Source organism: Monopterus albus, unplaced genomic scaffold, assembly GCF_001952655.1.
Source record: "Monopterus albus unplaced genomic scaffold, M_albus_1.0 scaffold148.1, whole genome shotgun sequence".
In the NCBI taxonomy this organism is placed as follows: Eukaryota; Metazoa; Chordata; class Actinopteri; order Synbranchiformes; family Synbranchidae; genus Monopterus; species Monopterus albus.
In genome coordinates, this window is record NW_018128028.1 from 68,765 (window position 1) to 91,350 (window position 22,586).

The 22,586-nt window shown below is 41.3% G+C and overlaps 1 protein-coding gene across 1 annotated transcript in view; it reads left to right on the forward strand.

Annotated features, from left to right (window-relative positions):
* flt4 (fms related receptor tyrosine kinase 4) overlaps positions 1-22,586 on the forward strand; it is a 40,266-nt gene that overhangs the window by 16,772 nt on the left and 908 nt on the right. Inside the window, 27 exon segments of the mRNA XM_020614612.1 lie at positions 1-176; positions 1,752-1,897; positions 1,996-2,161; positions 4,457-4,596; positions 4,679-4,850; positions 5,692-5,809; positions 5,965-6,149; positions 7,260-7,425; positions 9,213-9,348; positions 9,899-10,007; positions 10,996-11,355; positions 11,860-12,006; positions 13,273-13,404; positions 14,360-14,466; positions 15,054-15,189; positions 15,676-15,780; positions 15,979-16,092; positions 16,685-16,773; positions 16,984-17,143; positions 17,248-17,342; positions 20,433-20,555; positions 20,693-20,804; positions 21,047-21,146; positions 21,372-21,477; positions 21,568-21,692; positions 21,884-22,004; positions 22,201-22,286. The exon segment at positions 1-176 is cut by the window's left edge and continues 21 nt beyond it. Of these exon segments, the coding sequence (XP_020470268.1) occupies positions 1-176; positions 1,752-1,897; positions 1,996-2,161; positions 4,457-4,596; positions 4,679-4,850; positions 5,692-5,809; positions 5,965-6,149; positions 7,260-7,425; positions 9,213-9,348; positions 9,899-10,007; positions 10,996-11,355; positions 11,860-12,006; positions 13,273-13,404; positions 14,360-14,466; positions 15,054-15,189; positions 15,676-15,780; positions 15,979-16,092; positions 16,685-16,773; positions 16,984-17,143; positions 17,248-17,342; positions 20,433-20,555; positions 20,693-20,804; positions 21,047-21,146; positions 21,372-21,477; positions 21,568-21,692; positions 21,884-22,004; positions 22,201-22,286 (3,732 nt within the window).

A 22,586-nucleotide genomic window follows, 5' to 3' on the forward strand; every position in this document is an offset into this window, starting at 1 on the left:
GCAGACCGTCGTCTTGGTCGGCGAGTGTCTGGGCCGGCCTGGGAGGCCGTACTGCAAAAGGCTGGTCCTAAACAGGACACGAGGCACAGACACGGGCTTCTATCGCTGCTATTATAAAGACGTCAAGGCCATCATCGATGGCACCACTGCCATCAGTGTTTATGTTTTTGTCAGGGGTGAGACGCACACACACACACATCTGTTTCAATATTTCTCTTATGTCATTTAGAAGTAACTGTCCACGTCTAGTGCATGTCAAGTATGGAAATTAAATTGTCAGCATTGACAAAACACCCTGTTTACAACCTATTAAGAAGCCATTTTATGTTGTAGTGAGCTTTCCGTTTATGTGGTCGTTTTGCTGTCTGTGATTAAACTGAGCCTGTTTCATCTGCCTGATCTGCAGCTCTTTGGCTCTGTGGACCCTTTAGTCTTTAGTTTCTCTTTTCCTGTGGAGGTTCACAAGAACACCATAGCCATCCTACTGAAACAGATATGAAACAGATAAGTTATAACCCTAACACCTAACCCAGTATCAAAGAAGCCCCTGGACCTTCAGAATTATCAGTTCTGAAAGTTGGCAGGACAAACATTTTGGGAACCAGAGATGCAAAATATGTGCTAAAGGACATTGGATTAATAGTGAAATATACCAACAGTTCTTTTATTTCACCTTCCCATTAGTCTTTGAGAGCATTAGATCTGATAAGAGCTAAACAATGAAATGCATTTAGCTATAAATTGTTTTCTCTCCTAAGGTTCAGAGTCATCACTCCTACTTTCTCTATTGTTAAACAACTTTAGGACTGAATTTGGTCTTAAGGGTCTCCTCTTTTTACTTTTAATCAATCCATGTGTGGTGGGAGAGAACTAGAAGGAAGAGTGGACAAAGAGACAAATGATTGTCATGAAGGGGAATCCTGCTGATCAGTTCAGCTCATGTGAAATGCCTGTTTAGTGCCAAATATGTTTCCATAGATCTAACCACAGGGCTGATCAGAAGCAGATGAAATGGCAGCTATAAATTAGACCCAGTGTGTGGCAAGATGAGAAGGGACACATATGGATTCAGTTAGACAGGCAGACATTAACCCCCACCCACCCACCCACACACACACACACATTCTCATATCACCAGTGTTTTGTGAACTTTGCTTGTCCTGGGTGGGACATCTCCTCCTCTAGAGCTGGCTGCAGTCTTAATACCTGCAGTGACTTGTCGTCAAGAACTTAGTCTGCATGGATCTGAGTTCTGTTACCTATGTGTATCTAGTCCACTGTGGGATAGGATCCTTTGTTTGGTGCTGCAGAAGAAAGTATGAGAATAATAGAAGGTTTATCAAAAAAGAGGAAAGTCTAAGACACTGGCATTTTTATAATAATGTCAGCTCATGCTGTGGAAATACTGTATATGCAGCTGCTATGATGTCTCCCAGTGCTCTGTGCATCAGCAGTTGTGAGTCACAGACGATGAAAAGAGAAACATCAAAGTGTTAAGAATGAAACAGAACAGACAGCCTAGGCTGAACTTGTAACGCTGTTTAGCGGAGGATTAAACCCCCTGGCTGTCTGTTTCTCAGGTCTTAATGCTATTTGCTGTGTGGGGTCAGAATGAGCTGTTGCATTACATGGTAATCATGATAAAAGCCACATATGATGTCTGTTCATGAAGTTACCTCAGTAACAGCTGCCATTGTTCGGCTGGCAGCAAGAATACCCTTTAGCAACTCCCTCTTTCTCTCTACATCCAGACCCCGAGCAGCCGTTCCTTAGGAGAGGCAGCTATAGCGCTGGCAACGGAAATGACCTGGAGACTATTTTAATCACACGCCTCTCCACGCACGTCATAGTGCCATGTCTGGTCACAGTTCCTGATTTGAATGTCACTCTGGAGGCGGTTTGTATTCACCGCAGATTTCTCACAGTCAATTATAACAAAGCTTTAATTGATTATTTGAGCTTAAGCTGTTTTTTTTTTTATGTGTACCATCTCAGCATCCCGGACCTCTGGAAAAGAGTGGGATGACGTGGGACAACAAGCAAGGCTGGTCCATTCCCAGACAAGTCATAGTCAATGCGCCGATGCTTATTGGAGTTTCGTGTGTTGCCACAATGGGAGGCAAGGTGTACCAATCTGCTACCTATCTGTTCCATACTACAGGTAAAAAAAAACATTATATCTGTTAATGAAAAAGGGGCAAGGATACTCTTCAAAAAAGAAACAGTAAAAAACCTTTATTCAAATGGCTTTTTCATAATGAGGATTAAAAACTATGCATATCCAAAATGTGGGTCACAGGCCACGTGTAGTGGCAAAAAGCTTCCTTCTTCAGGGTGTAACCTGCAATATGCTGTTTCCCCTTAAACAGATGTAAGACAATTGTAAACACCTGGTCTTAATGGGGAACCAGTCGTCCCATTCTTGGCACCCGCAGGTGGCCACATAGGGAATCAAAGAGCATACACATATAAACTCTGCCTGAAAGAGATGGCTGCACAAAGATAGACCTGAAACTACTACACACACACACACACACACACACATACACACATAAACAAAACAGGACTCACATTGAATATAAAACACATACAAATGTATAAATATAAACCATATACCTTTACAGAAAAGGACCATCATTCAGTCCTGGATAAGATGTGGCCTGCAACTGTTGTATACAAAAAATTTCTCTTTGAAGCAACAACTTAAAACAATCACCCCCCACCACACACGTACATGATGGGTGATATACGACAAATGTAGTGTTACAGTTGATGAAGCATTTTATATCATATATTGGTTCTAAAATCACAAAATTGTTTACATTCTTTTATGTTAGCACAGCGATCACATTTATAAGTAGCCTTCAAAGATGGAAGAAGCCAAGTACTATAATTACTGGGCGAAATCCGTGGAACCTCTTCTAAAACTGATGTTGGGAGGACCTGGAAAACTTTTCCTTAAGGTGGGATGACTTCTAAATAGGTTCCAATTGTAATTTAATATTATAATCACCTTTATTTATTTGGCCAAGTATGTTACACACACACGGAATTTGTTTCTGGTACAGAGGCAGCCATCTGCTGTGCCAACTCACACCAATGGCTCTAACCATCAGGGGCAACTTGGGAGTTCAGTGTCTTGCCTAAGGACACTTCCACATGTGGACTGCAGGCACCGTGATTTGAACCTTCAACCCTCTGGTTGGGATATGACTGCTCTACCCACTGCACCACAGTCACCCCACAAAAATTATTTAAATGGAATAAGCTGAAGAGCTTTATTGAGTGACAAAATACACTTGCCAACTATCTGAGGATTTTCTCTCTTTTCTGTAAAGAAGTGTAGATCTACAAAAGGACTGTGCTCTTTTATGAGCATCCTGAATGACTTTAGTTTCAGAGCCTCTCTGTACAAACCAATCTGTCATTACTGTGGTCTGCTTTTCAGACTCCTGATCTAAAGGCTTTATACTATTTTTTAGAAGAGTGCCTTTGCATTTTTCATTTGCTTTATTTTTGGTCCTTTTTGCAAAAGAGCACCATTGATTAATTTCATGTGAACTTCCTGAGCTCTCTGTCATCTTCTTTTCTATTATATCTGTTAACTCCAGAGGTTTAAAGGGTTCAGCCCTTTTTGGTATTTCATCCATAATTGATGAGGATCATACAACTCCACAAAAACACAACAGATCCCATATTTACATTTGATTTCAGGCTGTGATTTTGTTGAAAAAGAAATAAGCTTAAAAAAATCTAAAAGCACCACCTTTGATTTTGAAGCCAATTACAAATGCACTGTCACCACAATTCTGCTTTGAAATTAGTAAAGCCGGTTATGGCTTACAGAAAAGAAGAGAAAGTAGAGGAAAAGATGGAAAGGGATAATTAAATTTTAAGTAAAATGAGATGAAGAGGCAAGATTTTATGTTGATGTTGCTTCTTGTTGAGTGTGAACCCACTTCAGATGGTGAAGGGAAAGTCATACACACCACTCCCAGCCGAAGGTAACATCAGTCAGAGAAGAAACGGAGAGCGAGTCTTCACTCAGAACAGTAATGGGGTTGTTTAAACAATCAGGCGATCACAGTCTGCTGCACAGTCATCATCATCATCACTCATGTCATTTACTGTAACTACAGAGCGAGGTGCCTTGAATTTCAGAGACCATGGCCAGTGTCCAGAGCTTTCTGGCTTTTTCTCTCTTATCTTGAAACGAGGCTTCACTGGATCCCACTTTAATTTCCTTTGCTGATATACAGCTGACACACAAATGGAAATAGTCTGAGCTTGTGACAGACAACGTCTCTATACTGTGATGACTCCTCTGGTCCAAAGGAAAGTCATTTCCTCTGGTCCTGCGAGGAAGAAAACAACTGCTGACGATGTCACTGTGACCTCTCTCGCTGTCTCCCTCCCTTTGTCCGCCTGTCCCCCCCCCTTTCTTTTTCCGGGACAGGAAGTCATATTTACGATGTCAAGCTGTTTCCTGAGGACCCGGTAGAGCTGATAGTGGGGGAGACCCTCACCCTGAACTGCACAGCATTGGTGGAGTTCAACACCGGGGTGGAGATTCACTGGTCCTACCCTGGCCGGCAGGTCTGCAGCGGCAACAGCTGTAAAGCAACAGTAAATAAGAAACTAAATTTGATGATGCTCACTGTCTGTCTCTCCTCAACAGATGAACAGTCTGGTGGGGACTAGATCTTGCCGTGAAGCACTGTCTTATGCCACAGAGGCTGTAAGCATCCTGACCATCCACAGCGTCAATGTCACAGACGCTGGCCTGTACATCTGCAACGTCAGCAGCACGGACACAACACAAACCCAACAAACTCGGGTCATAGTTCATGGTAAACAGAACAGGGCAGAACAAACCAGTCTGTTATCTTAAATACCCCATTAACCATGAGTATTCATCCATAATAACAAGGCTAAGAGTCTATAGTTGTTGAGATATTTCAGTCTGGACTAACACTCCCGTCCCTAGAGCCATGCGGCTAGCAAGCTAAAAACACATCTTAAAGCAGGCCTGTGTAACTTGCTGAACCATTGTGCAATACAGGTAAATGCTAAAATGCAGTGTATCAATAAAACAGTGTAACAATCACCAGCCAACTTAGTAATCTTAATCATAGAGTGATATTACTGTAGCCAACTGCATAAATGCAGCTAAACCGTATTACCACTAGCTGACATTAGTTAGCAAAGCTACTGGTCATAGCACACAGAAATCTCAGAGTATTGATCTGAGCAGTGGCTCATTTAAAACTGAAACGTTTGATTTGTAAGAAGTAGTCTTTTTTTTTTTTTTTACTTGAAGAAATCTTGCTTTAAAGAAATACCTTATCAGAAACTAAATCAGATATTTAGTTTTGTAGACTTGAAGTCTAATGGCTCTGGTTACAAATGTGACCCAGACTCACATGATGAAATGCAAAGCAGGTGTGTGATTTGAGAAGATTCTGTGGACATTTCTAATGACATCTTCTAATGACATCACCAAAGTTAGTCTAGTGGATCCACGCTGACATTCGCAGCTGCCCTCCTTTGCAAAAGAGTCATCTCCAAACTTTTCACAGCCACCTGTACAGTCTACAGGTGGTGAATGTTTGATACCGAAAAGTTCCTGTGAGCTTTGAGACTTGAAGCAATAACTACTATATGTAAATGAATAAATGTCTCTTATTGCAGAAAAACCTTTTATCAGCCTGGACTACAGAACTGGGCCAGTTGTGGAGGTAACCGCTGGCCAGAAGTCATTCAAATTACAAGTAAATGTGTCTGCCTACCCCACACCTGAAACACAATGGTAAGATGAGGCTCTCTGGGATGTTCATAAAATGTAATGTGAGCAGAAGCATAATTAGTCCTCACACAGCTAAGACTTACTCGTTAATGTAGGGGCAGAGAATTTCAGTATGAGTATATCTTGTGCTGTAGCAGCTGTGCTTGGTGTGTGTCCAGGTATAAAGATGGAAAGTTGATAAACCGGCATCCAGAGTTCAAGATTAAAAGGATGAGGATGCACCTTAACCATGCTTTGGAGATTAAGGATGTTTGCCAGGATGATTCTGGGCTCTACACAGTGGTGCTGAAAAACAGTGCCGCTGCGCTGGAGAGGAGACTCAACATCACACTCGTCGTCAATGGTAACAAGTCTGTTTGTCTGTGCACCCTCAGTAGTGATGTTTGCCAGGTGTTTTGTGTATAGCACAGTTAAGAACAGGGCATACAGTGGAGTGTATCTGTTTCAAACACAGCAATGGAAGAATAATAGCAGGCGCTCAGCTTGAAACATAAAAAGACGTGGTTTGATTCTGAGGAGCAGACAGTAATCTTTTCTTTTTTGTCGGAAAACAAGATTAAATATTCCAAAAGTCAAAACAATACATCACTAAACTAAAGATGCACACAAGGGAGAGGGTGAGTGATTGAATAACAGAGCAGTGGGGCCTGCTTCCACGTCTTCATTTCCTTGTTAAATTTCTGGTAGTGCGGATGCAGCATCCTCTTATTTCTACCACCCATCATTACAAATGACAGGGGAGATGTAAAGAAGACAAATGAGCTCCTGAAGTTATTGAAGTTATTGTACCTGACAAATTGTAATTTTGCTGGAAAAGGAAATGCCATCATGAAAGAGTTACACTTTTGGGGTCATGCCATAATTATACCAACCCAAACTCGTAGCTAAATTTATAATAGCTACATTGGTCCACGATGCAAAATGTGCTAGTTTCACAACAATGCCTCCAAAACTGTGAAATGGCAATGTTTTCTGGCAGTGAACATGAAATAAAATAGTTAAATTTGGCTGCAATAACTACATGGTTAATTTTAGGCTAATAAAGGTTAAAACACTTTCCAATGAAAAGTACATTGCCGCACAATCTCAGATATGATTTCCAGTTGTTGGTAGGAAGGTCAGGTGTTTGTTGGACTCATCCATCTGCCCCAACTACTACCTTTCTTTCTATAGCTCAAAATTGTTCAACTTCAACAGACAATGTTAACCTCTGATCCACAGTCCAGTCTAGCTGGTGGCAGTAATGCACCACTTCAATTGCCAACGACTATAAAATACCAAGAACAAGAACCCAAAGGACACTGGGATGCAATACAAAAAACACTGGCATGTCACAATCTTACAAGCCCTTAGTGTGACACTACTATGTTTTATGCTGTGGACCAGCGTAACTATTGTACATTTTTATGTGAGACTGGGCTGAGATGGACTGATTATCTCTCCTCTTTCCTAGTCCCCCCACAGATTCATGAGAAAGAAGTGGCAGAGCCGTCCAGTCCTTACCCCAGTGGCAGCAGTCAGACTCTAACATGCACCGCCTATGGTGTCCCCACTCCCAGTGTCAGCTGGCAGTGGAGAGCCTGGGGCCCGTGTGTCATCAACAGCACCCGAAGCAAGCTGTAAGAAAAACCTCTCTCTCATACACTTACAGGACTGATATATTGTTTGGAAACGTGGCAGAAAAGAGGAGAGTAGTGGGATGCAGTGCATGTATGTGAGCACCAAAGAACAAGAAGAGGTCAGTGTGAAATTATTGACTGGATCTGATTGAAGAATACATGATGAAGAGGAATAGAGGCAGATGAAAAGAGCAGAGATAAAGGGGAAGGTGAAGAAGTAAACAGAGGAAAAAGAAGATGAAAGGAAACTGTGTCCCTTCGATGTCTGACCTTTTTCAGTAATAATGTGCCTCTTAGTCTGTGGTTGATCTATCATGTTTCAGCTCTCACACAGCACTCCCTTTCTGACACATGTGACAAACAGATAATGCACACAAACACACACGAACAGATTGTGTTTTTTTTTCCTCCTCTTCTCCACCTCTGCCAAATCTCACAACACAATGCAGTGGATTCTCTGTAGAACCACAGACAGTCGATTTAGGTTATTCCCCATCACTTTAAGCCTCTTGTTGTGACCACGTGTGCCGAACATCCTTCTAATGTTCCGCCTTCCTCCAAGGCTTCATTTTTGAAGTTATTGCTGTTCTCTTGACCTTTCCATGAGGGTGTGTAACATGAGTGCAGACACAAGCTGCCCACCCTGTTCTAGATGGTACACAATGAGATACACAAAAGAGACAGGTTAGGCTCGACTTCAACCGCAGCACATAAAGTATGACATTTCTGACTGAGGCATGGCTGTGTTGACCTTTTCTGGTGTATAAAAATGGGATTTACTGTTTTTTGTTTGTTTGTTTTTTAATGTGATAGTCAAACTGATGATATATAAAGCTGTCTTGGGTCACAGCAGCCTGCCGAGTGTGGTAGCACAACCACCTGCAGCTCAGGTGTGCAAGACACTAAATTCAATGTTGTTTGTTTTGGCCAAGCTTGAGAAGAGTCTAAAATGATGAGGACATATTAGTCACACTGCACGGACGGATGTATATACTTAAATGGTCAGATTGTGGTGTCTCAGCCACAAAATGTTAGCTTAGCATAAAGAATGGAGAGGGAAACGGCATTTACCATGCTCATCAAGGTGGTTACTAACATTCGCTAATTAGTCATAATCTAAATGGACAAATTCTTTTACTTTATAATGACAGTAGGGCATTACGATCGATCCTCTGTGAATATGTGTTCCTAATTTACCGGTAATGGCAATCTCTCAGACAGTTGAGCAACTGACAGACGTACACTGCCCTAGTGCCACATCGCTAGCTCAAAATATCACTAAAAACACCCACCATGTGTAATGTTGTTGACAGTAAAATATTCTAAGGAAATCAAAAAAGATTATTTTCCTGTGCAGGGTTCTTTACATTAATAGCCTTGTACAGTCATTTTGATTTCTTTATGTACTGTACGTAGAAGAAAGTAAAATGATCTTGATTACCATGTGCTAATGTAGCAGTGCATTTAGGAGAGGATGCGAAACAAAATTCCATTTCCCGTTTCATTACCTCTGCTATGATGTTCACACTATGGATCTTCTCTTCTTCAGAAATTGATATAATAAGTTTTCTGTTAGTTTTTGAGACACTTTAGCATAATTGTATTGGCTTTGAAATGCAAGCTGATGTTCAGATCTGACATGCAACCCAGTGTATGGAAAAAAAAAAATCTCATAAAACCTCAGGATGCCTGATTTGATGTAGTTCTGAATTCTCATCCCATGTCCACTCTCTGTTGTGCATGTCAATGAGGAGAGATGTCATAAAGGCGCCCGTGTTTCTCTCCAGGGTCCGACAAGACAGGAAGAGCAGGAGCGACAGGAATACAGACTGTCAGAACTGGCAGGAAATTAACTCTGAAAACCCCGTGAATGAAATTGAGGCTATTGAACCATTCACTGAAATGGTGGATGGGCAACAAAAGGTTGGTTGCAGCTGTTTGAGTGTTACTGTCATTCTATGGTAAGACCTACCTTTTAATGAATTTATCAATGAAAAATGTGGTAATACGATTGTAAGGGTTTATAATTACTGTAAAAGAATGACTGTGATTAGGATGTAACCCAGAAAAGAAAACATTTATGTAAGCGGACTTATCCATGAACTGTGATGTTTTTATGCAAGTGTCCTGAATTCTGAGCTCCACAACACAATTTGTCAATTAAGAACCATTTCCACAGTATAAAACCATTTAGAACAGTCTTCCTCTGCACTCTTCCAGTAAGGCCTGGTTATAAAAACACCTAGTCACAAATGCAAATAAACACACCTGTACATTTAAAAACTGTGAGAGGAAATGATCACATGAAGAGAGAAACACACAGGCAAACTTCCTAATCTTTCAGTCACACCTGTCAGCACAAAATCTCCTTCATGTCAGCTCACAAAGAATTTACATGACTGCACTTCCTTTTAAATCATGCTCGTTTCCTGCAGATGATTTAAAGTCTCATCCGCCTTCTCTCACCTCGCAGATAGTTACCAGGCTTCAGATTCGCAACGCCAGCGTTTCTGCTGTGTACAAATGTTCTGCCGAAAACAAAGCTGGAAAAGATGAGCACCTGGTCTACTTCTACGTAACCAGTAAGTATGTAGGGTTCACTCTGCAAGATACGTAGCCATGTTTTAGTTGTCCAGGTTCTGAGATGTCCGTCTCTGAGGTTTCTGCCTCGAAGCCATTAGGAGGTAAAGGGAATTTGTTGAGCTCAACGTATTGGAAGATCAAAAACAGCAGGAACATTACTGTCTGCAAAAGAACAAAGATGGATTATTGATCAGGCCCAGGTCCACGATAGCTCTGGGGAAGTGTAAGCGAGGGCAGTCACAGATCTCACTCAGAACTTGGGAAATCCTGATCATGTCTTTTTTTTTTTTTTAAATCTTGGTCCTTTATTAATATTGAATATCTGAGTCTGATCTTAATTTTAATTTTTATTGTACTTTTTCTTTCTTTCTTTTTTTTTTTTTACTAAATAACAATAAACCTTTGTAAAAATTAGAAAAGCTATTTAAATATGTAGCAGAATAAAAAAATTGGACCTATGTTGCAGGTTTCCTTTGGTGGATTTTAGTAATACGTATGTTAAAGGTTAGGGTAGGATCTGCTTCTCATCATGAACGAAATCATTTCAACCAAGGACAGAACTTTAGACTCAAAGTTAAAACGCTAAACATCCCAAAACCATGCAAAACAACTGTGACCAGTGCTGTGGGGAGCAAATAGACTTTATCACAACTGTTCACAGTGAAGTTGGTTTTTGGGTTTTCCAGAGCAATAGGGTCTGTGTTTCTGTTAATGCTGCTGCTGAATTTTTTAAATGCCATTTACTGTGAGCACCACAACAGCCTCTTATGTATGACTCTGGAGTACAGGTAGAAAGCTCCAGCTGAGCCAAGAAAACCAAAACTGCCTGTATGGTATGGTTAGATAACATTAGATTTAAGTGAGAACATATTTTTTTTGTAGTATTTGTGATCTAACCCGTTAGGAATAGGTTTCATTAATGTCCAGTTCACAAGCTCTTTCAAGGGTACCTAAATGCATCACCTGCGCCTCTCTGTTTCTTCAAAGCTGTCCCTGAGGGGTTCAGTGTGAATGTCCAGCCCTCTGAGAATCCCCTGGAGCAGGAGAAAGTGTCCCTGTGCTGCAGTGCCGACAGTTATACCTATGAGCAGCTGCAGTGGTATCGCCTTGACCCCAAGGCCCTGCATGACGAGCAGGGCAAGCCCCAGGAGCTGGACTGCAGGAGCGTGCATCTCTATGCTGACCTGCTGGAAGGCCAGCTCTCCTTCCAGGAGCCCTCTAACAGCTTGGTCCTGGACTTTACCGTCCCCTCCATACAGCTGCAGGATGAGGGTCATTATGTGTGTGAGGCTCAGAGCAGACGCAATGGGGAGAAACAATGCCTGTTCAGATACATCTCTGTCAAAGGTGAGAGATAAGAGATGAAAGTTCCAGACACTGACATAACCACTTGGCCCAAAGTAGAGAATAGTTGCTCTAACCACTGCTAATTATGGAGAAAGGCTCAGCCCTTGGCAGCAGAAACATATGGGTCACAGTGGAGCTGGTGCTGAGATGCTGGAGGCTTTAAAATACACACACTCACAAAGAAGTGCCCACACAACCCGAGACCCACATGCACACCACACATAATGGAGAGAGGGTACCTGGTGTTTGTGCGGCATCAGTACAGCATGTAGTGGCAGAAAACAAAGCTGAGACGCTACAGGGCTGAAACACACGAACAAATTCATGCTTCATTAATGTTACGCACTGCAAACTTGCATCAGTGCCTGGCAGACAGATGTATGTTGTTTTTCTCCTTTGCCCCCTCCTACGAGACCCATCAGGAAAAAACAGGTATATTTACAGTCTTTGGGATGTATTGTAGACAAGAGAAAGCATTGATCCTTTTCCTCCCTTCATCCACAGCCCTAGAAGCTCCTCGGTACAAGCGCAGCCTCACCAACCAGACAGTGAATGTGACTGAGTCTCTGCGGATGGAGTGTGAGGTAGAGGGCAGACCTCTGCCCCACCTCTCCTGGTTCAAGGACAACCAGCCTCTCCAACAAATGTCAGGTGCATAAGTACACCCTCACAGGTGTTATACACATCTACATTACAGTGCAGCCACCAACTCGTTGTCCCAGGAGCCACGCGTACACACAATCTTATACACCAGCAGGATCTTACTTTAGCAGGACTCATGACCTCCCATGAGTTTACTCTGTTCAGATGAGCCCCCAGGAAGATCTGCTACTGTACATTCTGGGTTCACATTATATATATAAAAAAGCAGTGGCTTAGTGAAACAACAATCTTAATATTTGCTGTTTTCAGATACCAATAGTTCAGCAGATGTTTCTGTTACACATTCCACCATGATAAATGGCAAACCAGCAATTAAAAGGGTGTGTCTGGGCACACATGCACCAGCACACCCTTTTAATAGCTTTAATAACAGACTCATGTGTCAAACAGAACCAGTGGCGAGAATACTTGTGTGGATGTGCAGCTGCACACGAACACACATCCACAGTAACACACACACATGTAAAACCCTGCAGGCCGATATACATGGCTCATTAGCTTTCTCAGTGTGCTTCTCTTCCTAACATTTGAAGGAGATGGGGGAGAGGGCATGAGGGTGGAGGTGGGGTTAGTATGGGTCTGAGTGGCAGCTGATGCTCTGGGTTCACACACACACACCCACACACAGGAGGACAGGATTAGAAATGTGATTCAAATCCAGAGGCATAATTTAAAAAAAAAAAGAAGAAAAAAACAGCAGTTCTCATAGACTTAAAGTCAGGGTAAAGCAAAATCAATGATTTGTTTCTGAATACATTATCAGTGTTAGAAAATAGTTGCTGAAAACAAGTAAAAAGACAGAACTATGTAGTGCTCTGCACATCTTCTCACCAAAACCAAACATAGAAAATGCATTAACTCTATTTTAAAGGCCCTTCATTGGCTTACTATTTATTTTAGAATCAATTTTAAGAATCTGTCTTTAGTTTTGGCACCAGAATACATTTCTGATATGCTGATTAGATATGCTCCTTCTAAACCCCTGAGATCCTCAGACTCTGGCCTCCTGGTCCTTTCCCAGACCAGAACTAAGACATATGGTGATGCTGCTTTTTCTGTCAAGGGCCTGCACATGTGGAATAGTCTTCCAGAGAAGGTTAGGGCTTCAGGCACAGTAGATATTTTCAGAACCATAAAACCATAAAAGTGTCTCATAATCATCAGAAATATTGTTTAAATTGTTGTTGAATTATGTCTGTGTGTGTGTGTGTGTGTGTGTGTGTGTGCTACTAATCATCCCGTATGTCCTTGCAGGCATCCAGCTCCAGGATTCAAACCGCATTCTGAGTATCCAGAGGGTGAGAGAGGAGGATGCTGGTCTTTACACCTGCATCGCCTGCAACCAGCGCGGCTGTATCCACTCCTCAGCCGCTGTTAGGGTCATTGGTGAGACACACACACACACACACACACACAATCGCATCACATCACATCACATCACACACAGATGCAGACATCTGAATCCACTCATGCACTCTCACTGCTGATGTGAGCTTTTACAAGTGCACTCATGCTGGAAATCACATTTTCCTTCAAGTTCACATCTTCAAAATGTTCAGATCTGAACCTTTAATCATTCAACTGATACTTTTCAATGCAGCTGTATTTTTTTATACTTTCATTGAGTACAGTTCTCCTTAGTAGAATCAAAGTCATCGACTGCTGGGACATTTTGTATAAATATATGGGTTTGGAAGTGGTCTCATGATGAATGGCTGAAGTGAATAAATGTTTTTTTAGCACATTGATGTAGACTAAAGATTTAAGGTACAGAGCTTATGAGAAAGCCTGCATCACTAGTTTGTGACACAGGTCCCCTTACAGTCTTTGGAGAGAAATGTCATGAATGGAAGATTAAAGCAAGATGAGTGACAGGTTTCCAATACTGTTCAAAACATCTAGAAGATTTTGGACTGGGTGACCAGGCTGAGGCACAGACTCAGGGAGGGGAGCTTTCTTTAGATAACTTTGCCTGGGCTCCTTATTTACTCCTGGCTGAGAACAATGCTGCTGCACAGTGAATCACGCCAAGTCTTCCACAACAACACAATCAGAGAAATGAATGCAAATATCGTGCTACATGTATGGTATAAACTAAAACCTGTTTGACAAATCAATTTTAATGTACCAGTAAAATATTAGTTGTATTTAAGTTAGCAATGTGTCATTGTTTTTAATTTTTCAGTCATTAATACTGACGAGCATGACATTCTGTCTCAGGCAGGGGTGGCACCAGGGGTGGCCAATCAGACTCTGGGGGTGGGCAGTGCCCCTGGCTCTGCCCATGAAACATTTGCATCTAAAATGGACTTTCTTTCTTTGTTTCCCTCTTTCTCTAAAGGTTCAAGTGACAAGGCCAATGTCGAGATCGTCATTCTCATTGGGACTGGTGTCATTGCCGTTTTCTTCTGGGCTCTGCTCATCCTCATTTTCTGCAACGTGAAACGGGTCAGAAGGCATCGCATTTCACTCGCGTGTCCGTGTTTGTGGAGAGACTAGTAGACTGACACTTGAACCTCTGACTCACAACATGCCAGCATTTGATCAAAGCCTGTTTGATGTTTGAGAGTCTGCTATTGCTATTACCTACAACAAAAAGCATGCCCATAATGAAGCTCACACTGCTCATTTGGTCATTTATTAGATTACCTCACACCGTTGCTCTAGCACAGTTCACAGGATGGTGCTGTCATTAAGAAATGAATTTAGAGATGCTTGTTTTTCCCCGTTTATCTTCCCCTTTGTTCCTTTATCTGTAGTTTCACTGCCCCATGGCAACAGATTTAACAGGTTTGTCACAAAAGCCATCTTAAAAGTGAATGGCTTATTGTTTACATGCTTTCAATTTTAACACCATAGCTTCAATACAAAAGAAAACAACCATTTCCATTTACCTATTAAAGTCCAGCTGGAATTAAAGTGCATTTTCTTTTCTGCTGTACATGTGTTATGTAAATCACTTCCTCCTGTGATCTCGTTGGAAAAATAATCTGAAACTCATTCTTTCTCTCTCTGTGTCTCTGTGTGTACTGCAGGTTAACCCAGCAGACATAAAAACAGGCTATCTGTCAATCATTATGGACCCCGGGGAGGTGCCTCTGGATGAGCAGTGTGAATACCTGCCCTACGACTCGTCGCAGTGGGAGATCTCCAGAGACAGACTGCGACTGGGTGAGCCACTGGCCACTGGGACAAGTGGGAGGAGAGCACGGGTGCACTGATGGATGTGGGATAAAGGATAAATATGGGAGGGAGGAAGTGTGAGAGAGGAAAAATACAGGGGGGGGGGCAATGAGAGCAAATACATGGATGAGCTGAATGACTTTTCCATTTCCAGAATCCATAATGGCACATGGTTGGATCCCAGCCAGCTGGGCAAAGTGCTGCCAAGTAAAGTGATAAAGTTTGATAATATGTGCTCATTCCATACACCGCTTTTTAAAAGTGAGCAAAAGCATCTGTTCCATGACAGCATCTTATGGGAACATGTTGTCTTTCAAATGCTCCAATTCAGATTTTAATTCTTCTCCATGTTATGTTTGCAAACTCTCCGACCTCAGCTGTTGGTGCAGTCCTACGGCACTAAAATCAAGCCTGCATAGATCAGTGAGCATCAGTCTTGTGTTAGTTTTTCTTTTGTGCTTTCTTCTGCCACAGGAAAGGTTTTAGGCCACGGTGCCTTTGGTAAAGTAATCGAGGCATCAATCTATGGCATCAGCAAGAGCAACAGTTTGGACACAGTGGCAGTGAAGATGCTGAAGGGTGAGATCTGTCTCTGTGTGCACACTACTCTTTGTTTATACTTTGTAGTACACACTGGACTGTATGTGTACACTGTATATTCATGTTGTAGGAAGCTTTTTAAGAAGCCATGTATGTGAGCAAATTTAAAGTTGTCTTGATAGGAGTTAGCGAAACGGCTCTGTATCTACAGAGTGACTGTGTGCATGTGTGTTTCAGATGGAGCCACAGCCAGTGAGCATAAGGCTTTGATGTCAGAGTTAAAGATACTGATTCACATTGGTAACCATCTGAATGTAGTGAACCTGTTGGGAGCTTGTACCAAACCAAATGGTGAGTACACGGATTACACACTGTGTGTGTGTGTTTTAATATGTCATATTTTCATTGTGTAACTGCAGTAGTTAGTATTGGTAGAGGCTGATATACTGTATGTTGTGACAATTTTAGAAACTGTTTGACATATGGCATTGCTTTTTACACACATACTGTAACCCTGCGGTTCAGTGCAGGTTGTTTGTCTTTGTTACTTCAGAGTCAAATTACTTTTTAATGAGGTGTTATATCATTGTGTTTCCCTCTTTCATAGAGATTAAACTTTTTAATGAATTAATTAATTTTTTTAACAAGCAAATGAGAATATAAAACAGCTACCTTTTTGTTCTTTGTCCATACATTAGTTTGCCTGTAGAGGGGTATACATCTGTACATGTTTAAACAAAAGCAGCCTGGCAAATGATCTCAGGCAGGAAAAGCTTAAAGAATGCAGCCCCTCTCTGTGAATATAACGTGAGAAAAAAGGTGCTCCTAAAGAACAGTCAGAAATCTTTTTTTTTTTTTATCAAGAAAGTGTGATGACACATTTGTAGACTTCTTTTATATAGTACTCTCATGATAAAGTAACATTTCCACTCCGCATCACTAGGTCCGCTGATGGTGATAGTGGAATACTGCAAATACGGGAACCTGTCCAACTTCCTACGAACCAAGAGGGAGTTCTTCCTCCCATACAGGGTCTGAAAACACATCGTTTTACATGTTTGTTCTGGTGTGGCAATGTGACTCCAGCTTAATCTCCAGAAAGAAACACTTTGCTTCATTTATCTGATGTTTCTGTCTTTTCTCTGTATATTTTTATTTTATATAACTCAAAACCCCAATAAAGACATTACTCTTTTTGGTATCAATTGTGGAGATGATGCATCGAATCTTTTCCCTGCTCAGGATCGCTCTCCAAAAACCCAGAGCCAGGTGAGACGTATGATCGAGGCGGGTCAGATGGAACAAAGTGCTCGTCATCCACCTGCTCCGTCCTCGTCACGGCTCTCTGGTTCTCAGAGTCCATCAGCTAACGCATCCGCTCAGAATCCTGCTGTGGAGAAAAGTGAGTCTGTTTTAGTTCACAAGAGTAAATGATTTAACTCGCTGTCTAGTTACAAATGTAGCTTATTTCTCCTTAACTTCCCCGCCTCATCTTTCCCTCTCCAGTGGAGGACTTGTGGAAAACTCCTCTGACAATAGAAGACCTCATTTGCTACAGTTTCCAAGTGGCTCGTGGGATGGACTTCCTGGCCTCCAGAAAGGTTAGTTCTCAGTGGCACGGAGACCATTAACATACAGTATGACCTGTGGTGAACTGTCACCAGAGGTCGACTTCAGCGGCAGTACGTTGTAACCTGGATCCTTCAGCTTTTCAGTTTTTTGCGCTCATTGATTAACCAAAGGGGGCCATAATCCCTTACTGCAAATTCACTTGAATTTTTGCATGCGCTGCTGCTGATCACTGTTTTTACTAAGTGCACTGCAACACGGAAATTTAGAAGCAACTCAAAGCTGCAAAACATTAAAACAAAGGCAAGGCACCTTTTAATACACAGAGGCAGTTCCAAGTGCTTTACATAGGCAAAGACAGTAAGAGCATTAAAAACTATAATCATTAAAGCCAGAATAAAATCCATGAAGACAAAACATTAACGTGAGATAAAATACATATTGAATATTAAAAACAAATAGACAAAGTAAAAGATTAACTGTTAGTGGCATAGAAAAGTCACAGTTGTGTCCATTACCACATTAAATGCCTTATTTTCTGTTAATCTCAAATAGAGAAGGACATTAATTTCTGGTATACTTACTACAAACACAGTATACTCTGAGCATGTGTATGTTGTATACAGTTGTCAAGTAGTATGGAATTAGGACACAGGACTGTGCTGTGCAGTGGTGGAAGAAGAATTGAGATCATTTGCATAGTATTACATGTAAACAAATATATTCCTTTACAACTAAAGGCCCTGTATTTAAAATTGTACTTAAGTCAAAGTACAGAGGTATTTTCTGAAAAATGTACTCAATGTTTGTTGTGCATTTGATGTGATACATTGTTTTTTGTATCATTGTATTATACATTAATAGAAAAGATCTATTATTAGAAGGACCATGAAATCCGCTTTATTTACAGTGGGTACGGAAAGTATTCAGACCCCCTTAAATTTGTCACTCTTTGTTATATTGCAGCCATATGCTAAAATCATTTAAGTTCATTTTTTTCCTCATTAATGTACACACAGCACCCCACATTGACAGAAAAACACAGAATTTTTGACATTTTTGCAGATAGGGGCTTTACTCAGGATTTCTGTTCTTACACAGGACCTTTCCTTTTTCAGTGTGGTAACTGCTTGACGGACCGGCCTGACAACAACACAGGGACACCCTCCTGTCACAGACATAAGTATGGGAGCGAAGGTCAGACATCCTCCCATTTCTTCCTCCAGCACTTCATGAATGAAATCCCTCCCTGCTGAGCGGTGAGTCCCGGATATCGTTTAGATTAAGTCTGCAGTCCTCCATGTATTCTCACTTGTGTTTGTTTTATAATTGATTTATTCATCCACTTTTCTTTCAATAATAAACTATTTAATGTGCAATTCCTGTGAGTTCCTGTGATGAAAGATTCATACTGTCGATTTTTAGTTTTCACCTACACTTTAAAAGTCTTCATCTGAAAGCACTGGTTTGGTTGGCGCAGTAAAAACAACATTTTCCTGTCTGGTTTTCTAATATAAAATATGAAGAATATTTAATTTGACTGATGAGGGTCATTATTATAAAGATAGTGTTTTTGTTTGTTTGGTAAGTACATGTTAAGTACATCTTGTCAGTCAGAATGAAATATCCTGATGTAGAGTACTTTGAAAAGTGCACTCATATGTCATCATAAACCACATTATTATGATTTACCATTTAGATTCATTCTGAAGATGTTAGATATTACCAGGCATCTGAGGAAAAGTACAACCGGGTCATGTACAAACAAATGTTTTCTTTTTCACAGATTTGACACCACATAAAAAAGAAGACAGTTAAAAAAAGGGGAAGTGGCAAATTTACTGAATCTCAAAACTCAAAACTGCTTTGTGTGGTCACACAGCTTTCTCCTTCCCATTTTTATTCAACCACCAAACCTACAACTGCTTTTAAGAGAAGCACATTAAATCACATTTTTGACCATCTTTCCCACATTTTCACACCGACTCATCTATCTGGGTGAAACAGACCAAAATGCCACTGAAGCAAAATGACATGTTAAACATGACGACCAACGTTTACCATCCAACCTGACAGCACTGGAGAGGATCTGCAAGGAGGAATGGCAGAGGATCCCCAAATGCAGGTGTGAAAAACTTGTTGCATCATTCCCAAAAAGACTCATGGCTGTATTAGCTCAAAAGGGTGCTTCTACTAAATACTGAGCAAAGGGTCTGAATACTTATGACCATGTGATATTTCAGTTTTTCTTTTTTAATAAATCTGCAAAAATGTCAAACATTCTGTGTTTTTCTGTCAATATGGGGTGCTGTGTGTACATTAATGAGGAAAAAAATGAACTTAAATGATTTTAGCATATGGCTGCAATATAACAAAGAGTGAAAAATTTAAGGGGGTCTGAATACTTTCTGTACCCACTGTATGTGCTATATTCCAGTAGGGGATTATTTACTATAGATGCTCTGACCTGACTGATGTGGATCTGAAGAGGGCCTTTTTGTGAAATAATCCATCAGTACTGCAAATACTTCTAGTGAAGAGTTGTGTAAACTGTCATCCTCTCTTACTGTATGTGCTTTGATGCTTATTAACTCACCTGCCATCAAACTGTGGTCTTAACAGTTAATTATTGTTGCATTTTCCCAAATGAGACTAATTTCCAGCCACAGTCCATGTCACATATGAAACCACCAGTAAATGGAGGAATAATGAACTTAAAATGTGGCAAAAACAGCTGTAACTTGCAATGAATACGAATGAGCTGAGACTCTGAGCAGACTGTCTGGCTTTAAATGACTCAAACCAGTCGTGGCCCCTGTCAGTAGGTTTACCTGGCTTTGGATCTCCTGCAGCAACTCCACAGAAGTCGGCCTGGCTGAGACATAGTCCAGTCACAATCACAACCTGGCACAGAGACATACACAGGCTCTCACACACATACACACATTTTTAAGTCAACAGATTATTAACATAGCCAACTTGCCATTTACTTACTTCAAATCATAATGAACTCATCAGAGACAAGGTGGAATCCGTGCAAGCAAACACTCCCACAAACACACATATGCAAGCACCTGTTTGCAAAGTTTATGATGGATGTGTGGTCATATGTGTATCTGCAGTGTATCCACAGAGACCTGGCAGCCCGGAACATTCTCCTGTCAGAGAACAACATTGTGAAGATCTGTGACTTTGGCCTGGCCAGAGACATATACAAAGACCCCGACTACGTCAGAAAAGGCAATGTACGGCATCCTCTTACTCGCCACAGCTTCCACGTTTATTATCCATCTCCATTTACTGGAGGGAAACATTAAACTTTTGTTTGCTTTTAAACCACCTACATTTGTAACACCTGCCTGGTGTTTTAATGTTCTCTCAGGTGCGTCTGCCTTTGAAGTGGATGGCTCCAGAGAGCATCTTTGACAAAGTGTATACCAGCCAAAGTGATGTATGGTCCTTTGGAGTTCTTCTCTGGGAAATCTTCTCATTAGGTAAATCATAGCATCCTCACTTAATATTTTATGGAGGCAGTCATTTACATAGAAATCAAAGGAACTGTTTCAGTACAGCCTCCTCCAGAGTTGTGGATTAGCTGTGTGTAAAAGTGTCTAGAGATCCGTTTCCATCAAAATGTTAACTTTTAGAAGCAGAAGAGGCTTCATCACATATGAACTTGTTTTTCCTGTCCGTCACATGTTAATTAATGCATCATTCTCCTTTTGTCCACGCTGAGGTGCGTCTCCATATCCGGGGGTACAGATCGATGAAGAGTTCTGCAAACGTTTAAAAGATGGTGTTAGGATGAGAGCGCCAGAGACTGTGTCCCCTGAAATGTGAGTGACTGAAACAGCTAATTTGTTCTTTCTCTTATCCAACCTGTTTGCTGCCAAATAAGAGTTGTAGATGGAAATCCCTTTAAATGATCAAGCACACATTGAACCTGCTCATGAATATCAGAATTTGAGTTTATTTGTACATTTAGAAGAGGAGATAGGATCAAATTTGTAGTGAAATCAGTCAGTTGCCCTGGTTGTGATGGTGCTGCCCTCTGCTGGTAGATATGGCATCATGCTGGCCTGCTGGCAGGGTGAGCCCAAACAGAGACCAACTTTCCCTGCACTGGTGCAGATCCTGGGAGACCTACTGCAGGACAACAGCCTACCTGCAAGTTAACTACTGTTGTGACACTTATTCTAGCAAGTTCTTTTTTTTTTTTAGCACTGTAAAGAGTTTTCACATCTTGATTCCCTTCAGGATGGGAAGGACTACATCCCTTTGAATCACTCACAGAGCTCAGAGGATGATGGTTTCTCCCAGGCCTCGTCACGGCCTCCATCTGAAGAGGAGCTGAGACTGGCCAGCAACACTTTGCCCAGCAGGTACAGCAGTTTCTCTATCAGTTGCACAAATTAGGATGTAAAAACCTTTGAATCTAAATGTGATGACAGGTTGCAGGTTGAATCAAAGTCCAGCTATTAAATTAGGGCAGATACTAAATATACATTACAGCATAGTGGTCAAAACTCTATCATGTCTTAACCCAATGATCATTTCTATACATCTCGACCAGGTATTATAACTGCGTGCCCTTTGCTGGCTGTGTGTTTGTGGGACCCTCCAAAATATGCCAGCCCAGAGTGAAGACATTTGAAGAGTTGCCCCTGGAGATACACCCACAGAAACCTCCTCAAGTAAGCGCTTTACCTCTCATTATTTGTTGAAAGTGTGAACCTGCTTCTGTCATTTTATTGAATGGCCTCAGACTTTAAGAATTTTCTTTTCAGATAATTACCAAAAACAAAAGCTGCTGCCAGAGACAGATGTGGGCAGAGGGGGTCAACATAAAAGGCATTAATTCACCTGATGTCAAACTGTGTCTCTTCTCAGGATAACCAGACAGACAGCGGGATGGTCCTGGCCTCGGAGGAATTTGAGAGGATTGAGCACGAGCACAGTGGAGCCGTCTCAAAAAGGTTAATCACACAGTACAAAAGCTACTATCCATATTCCTGTCTGAAACGGAAACTGACCCTCAACAGATATGCAACCTGTTTATATTTGGGCTGCGATCCACTTATTACTTACTGTGAAATGACAAAGTATCTGTCAGGTAAAGTACGGCCTTTCAGTTCTGTTAGTAAATGCTACAATTATAGAAGCTCCCTGTGTTTCACAAGAAAATGATCTCTTCCTTGGAAACATGTAGAATGGAGTAACTCATGGCCTTATGTGGAGTGAAACTGCAGTAGGTTTGCAAACGAAGCAAACATCAG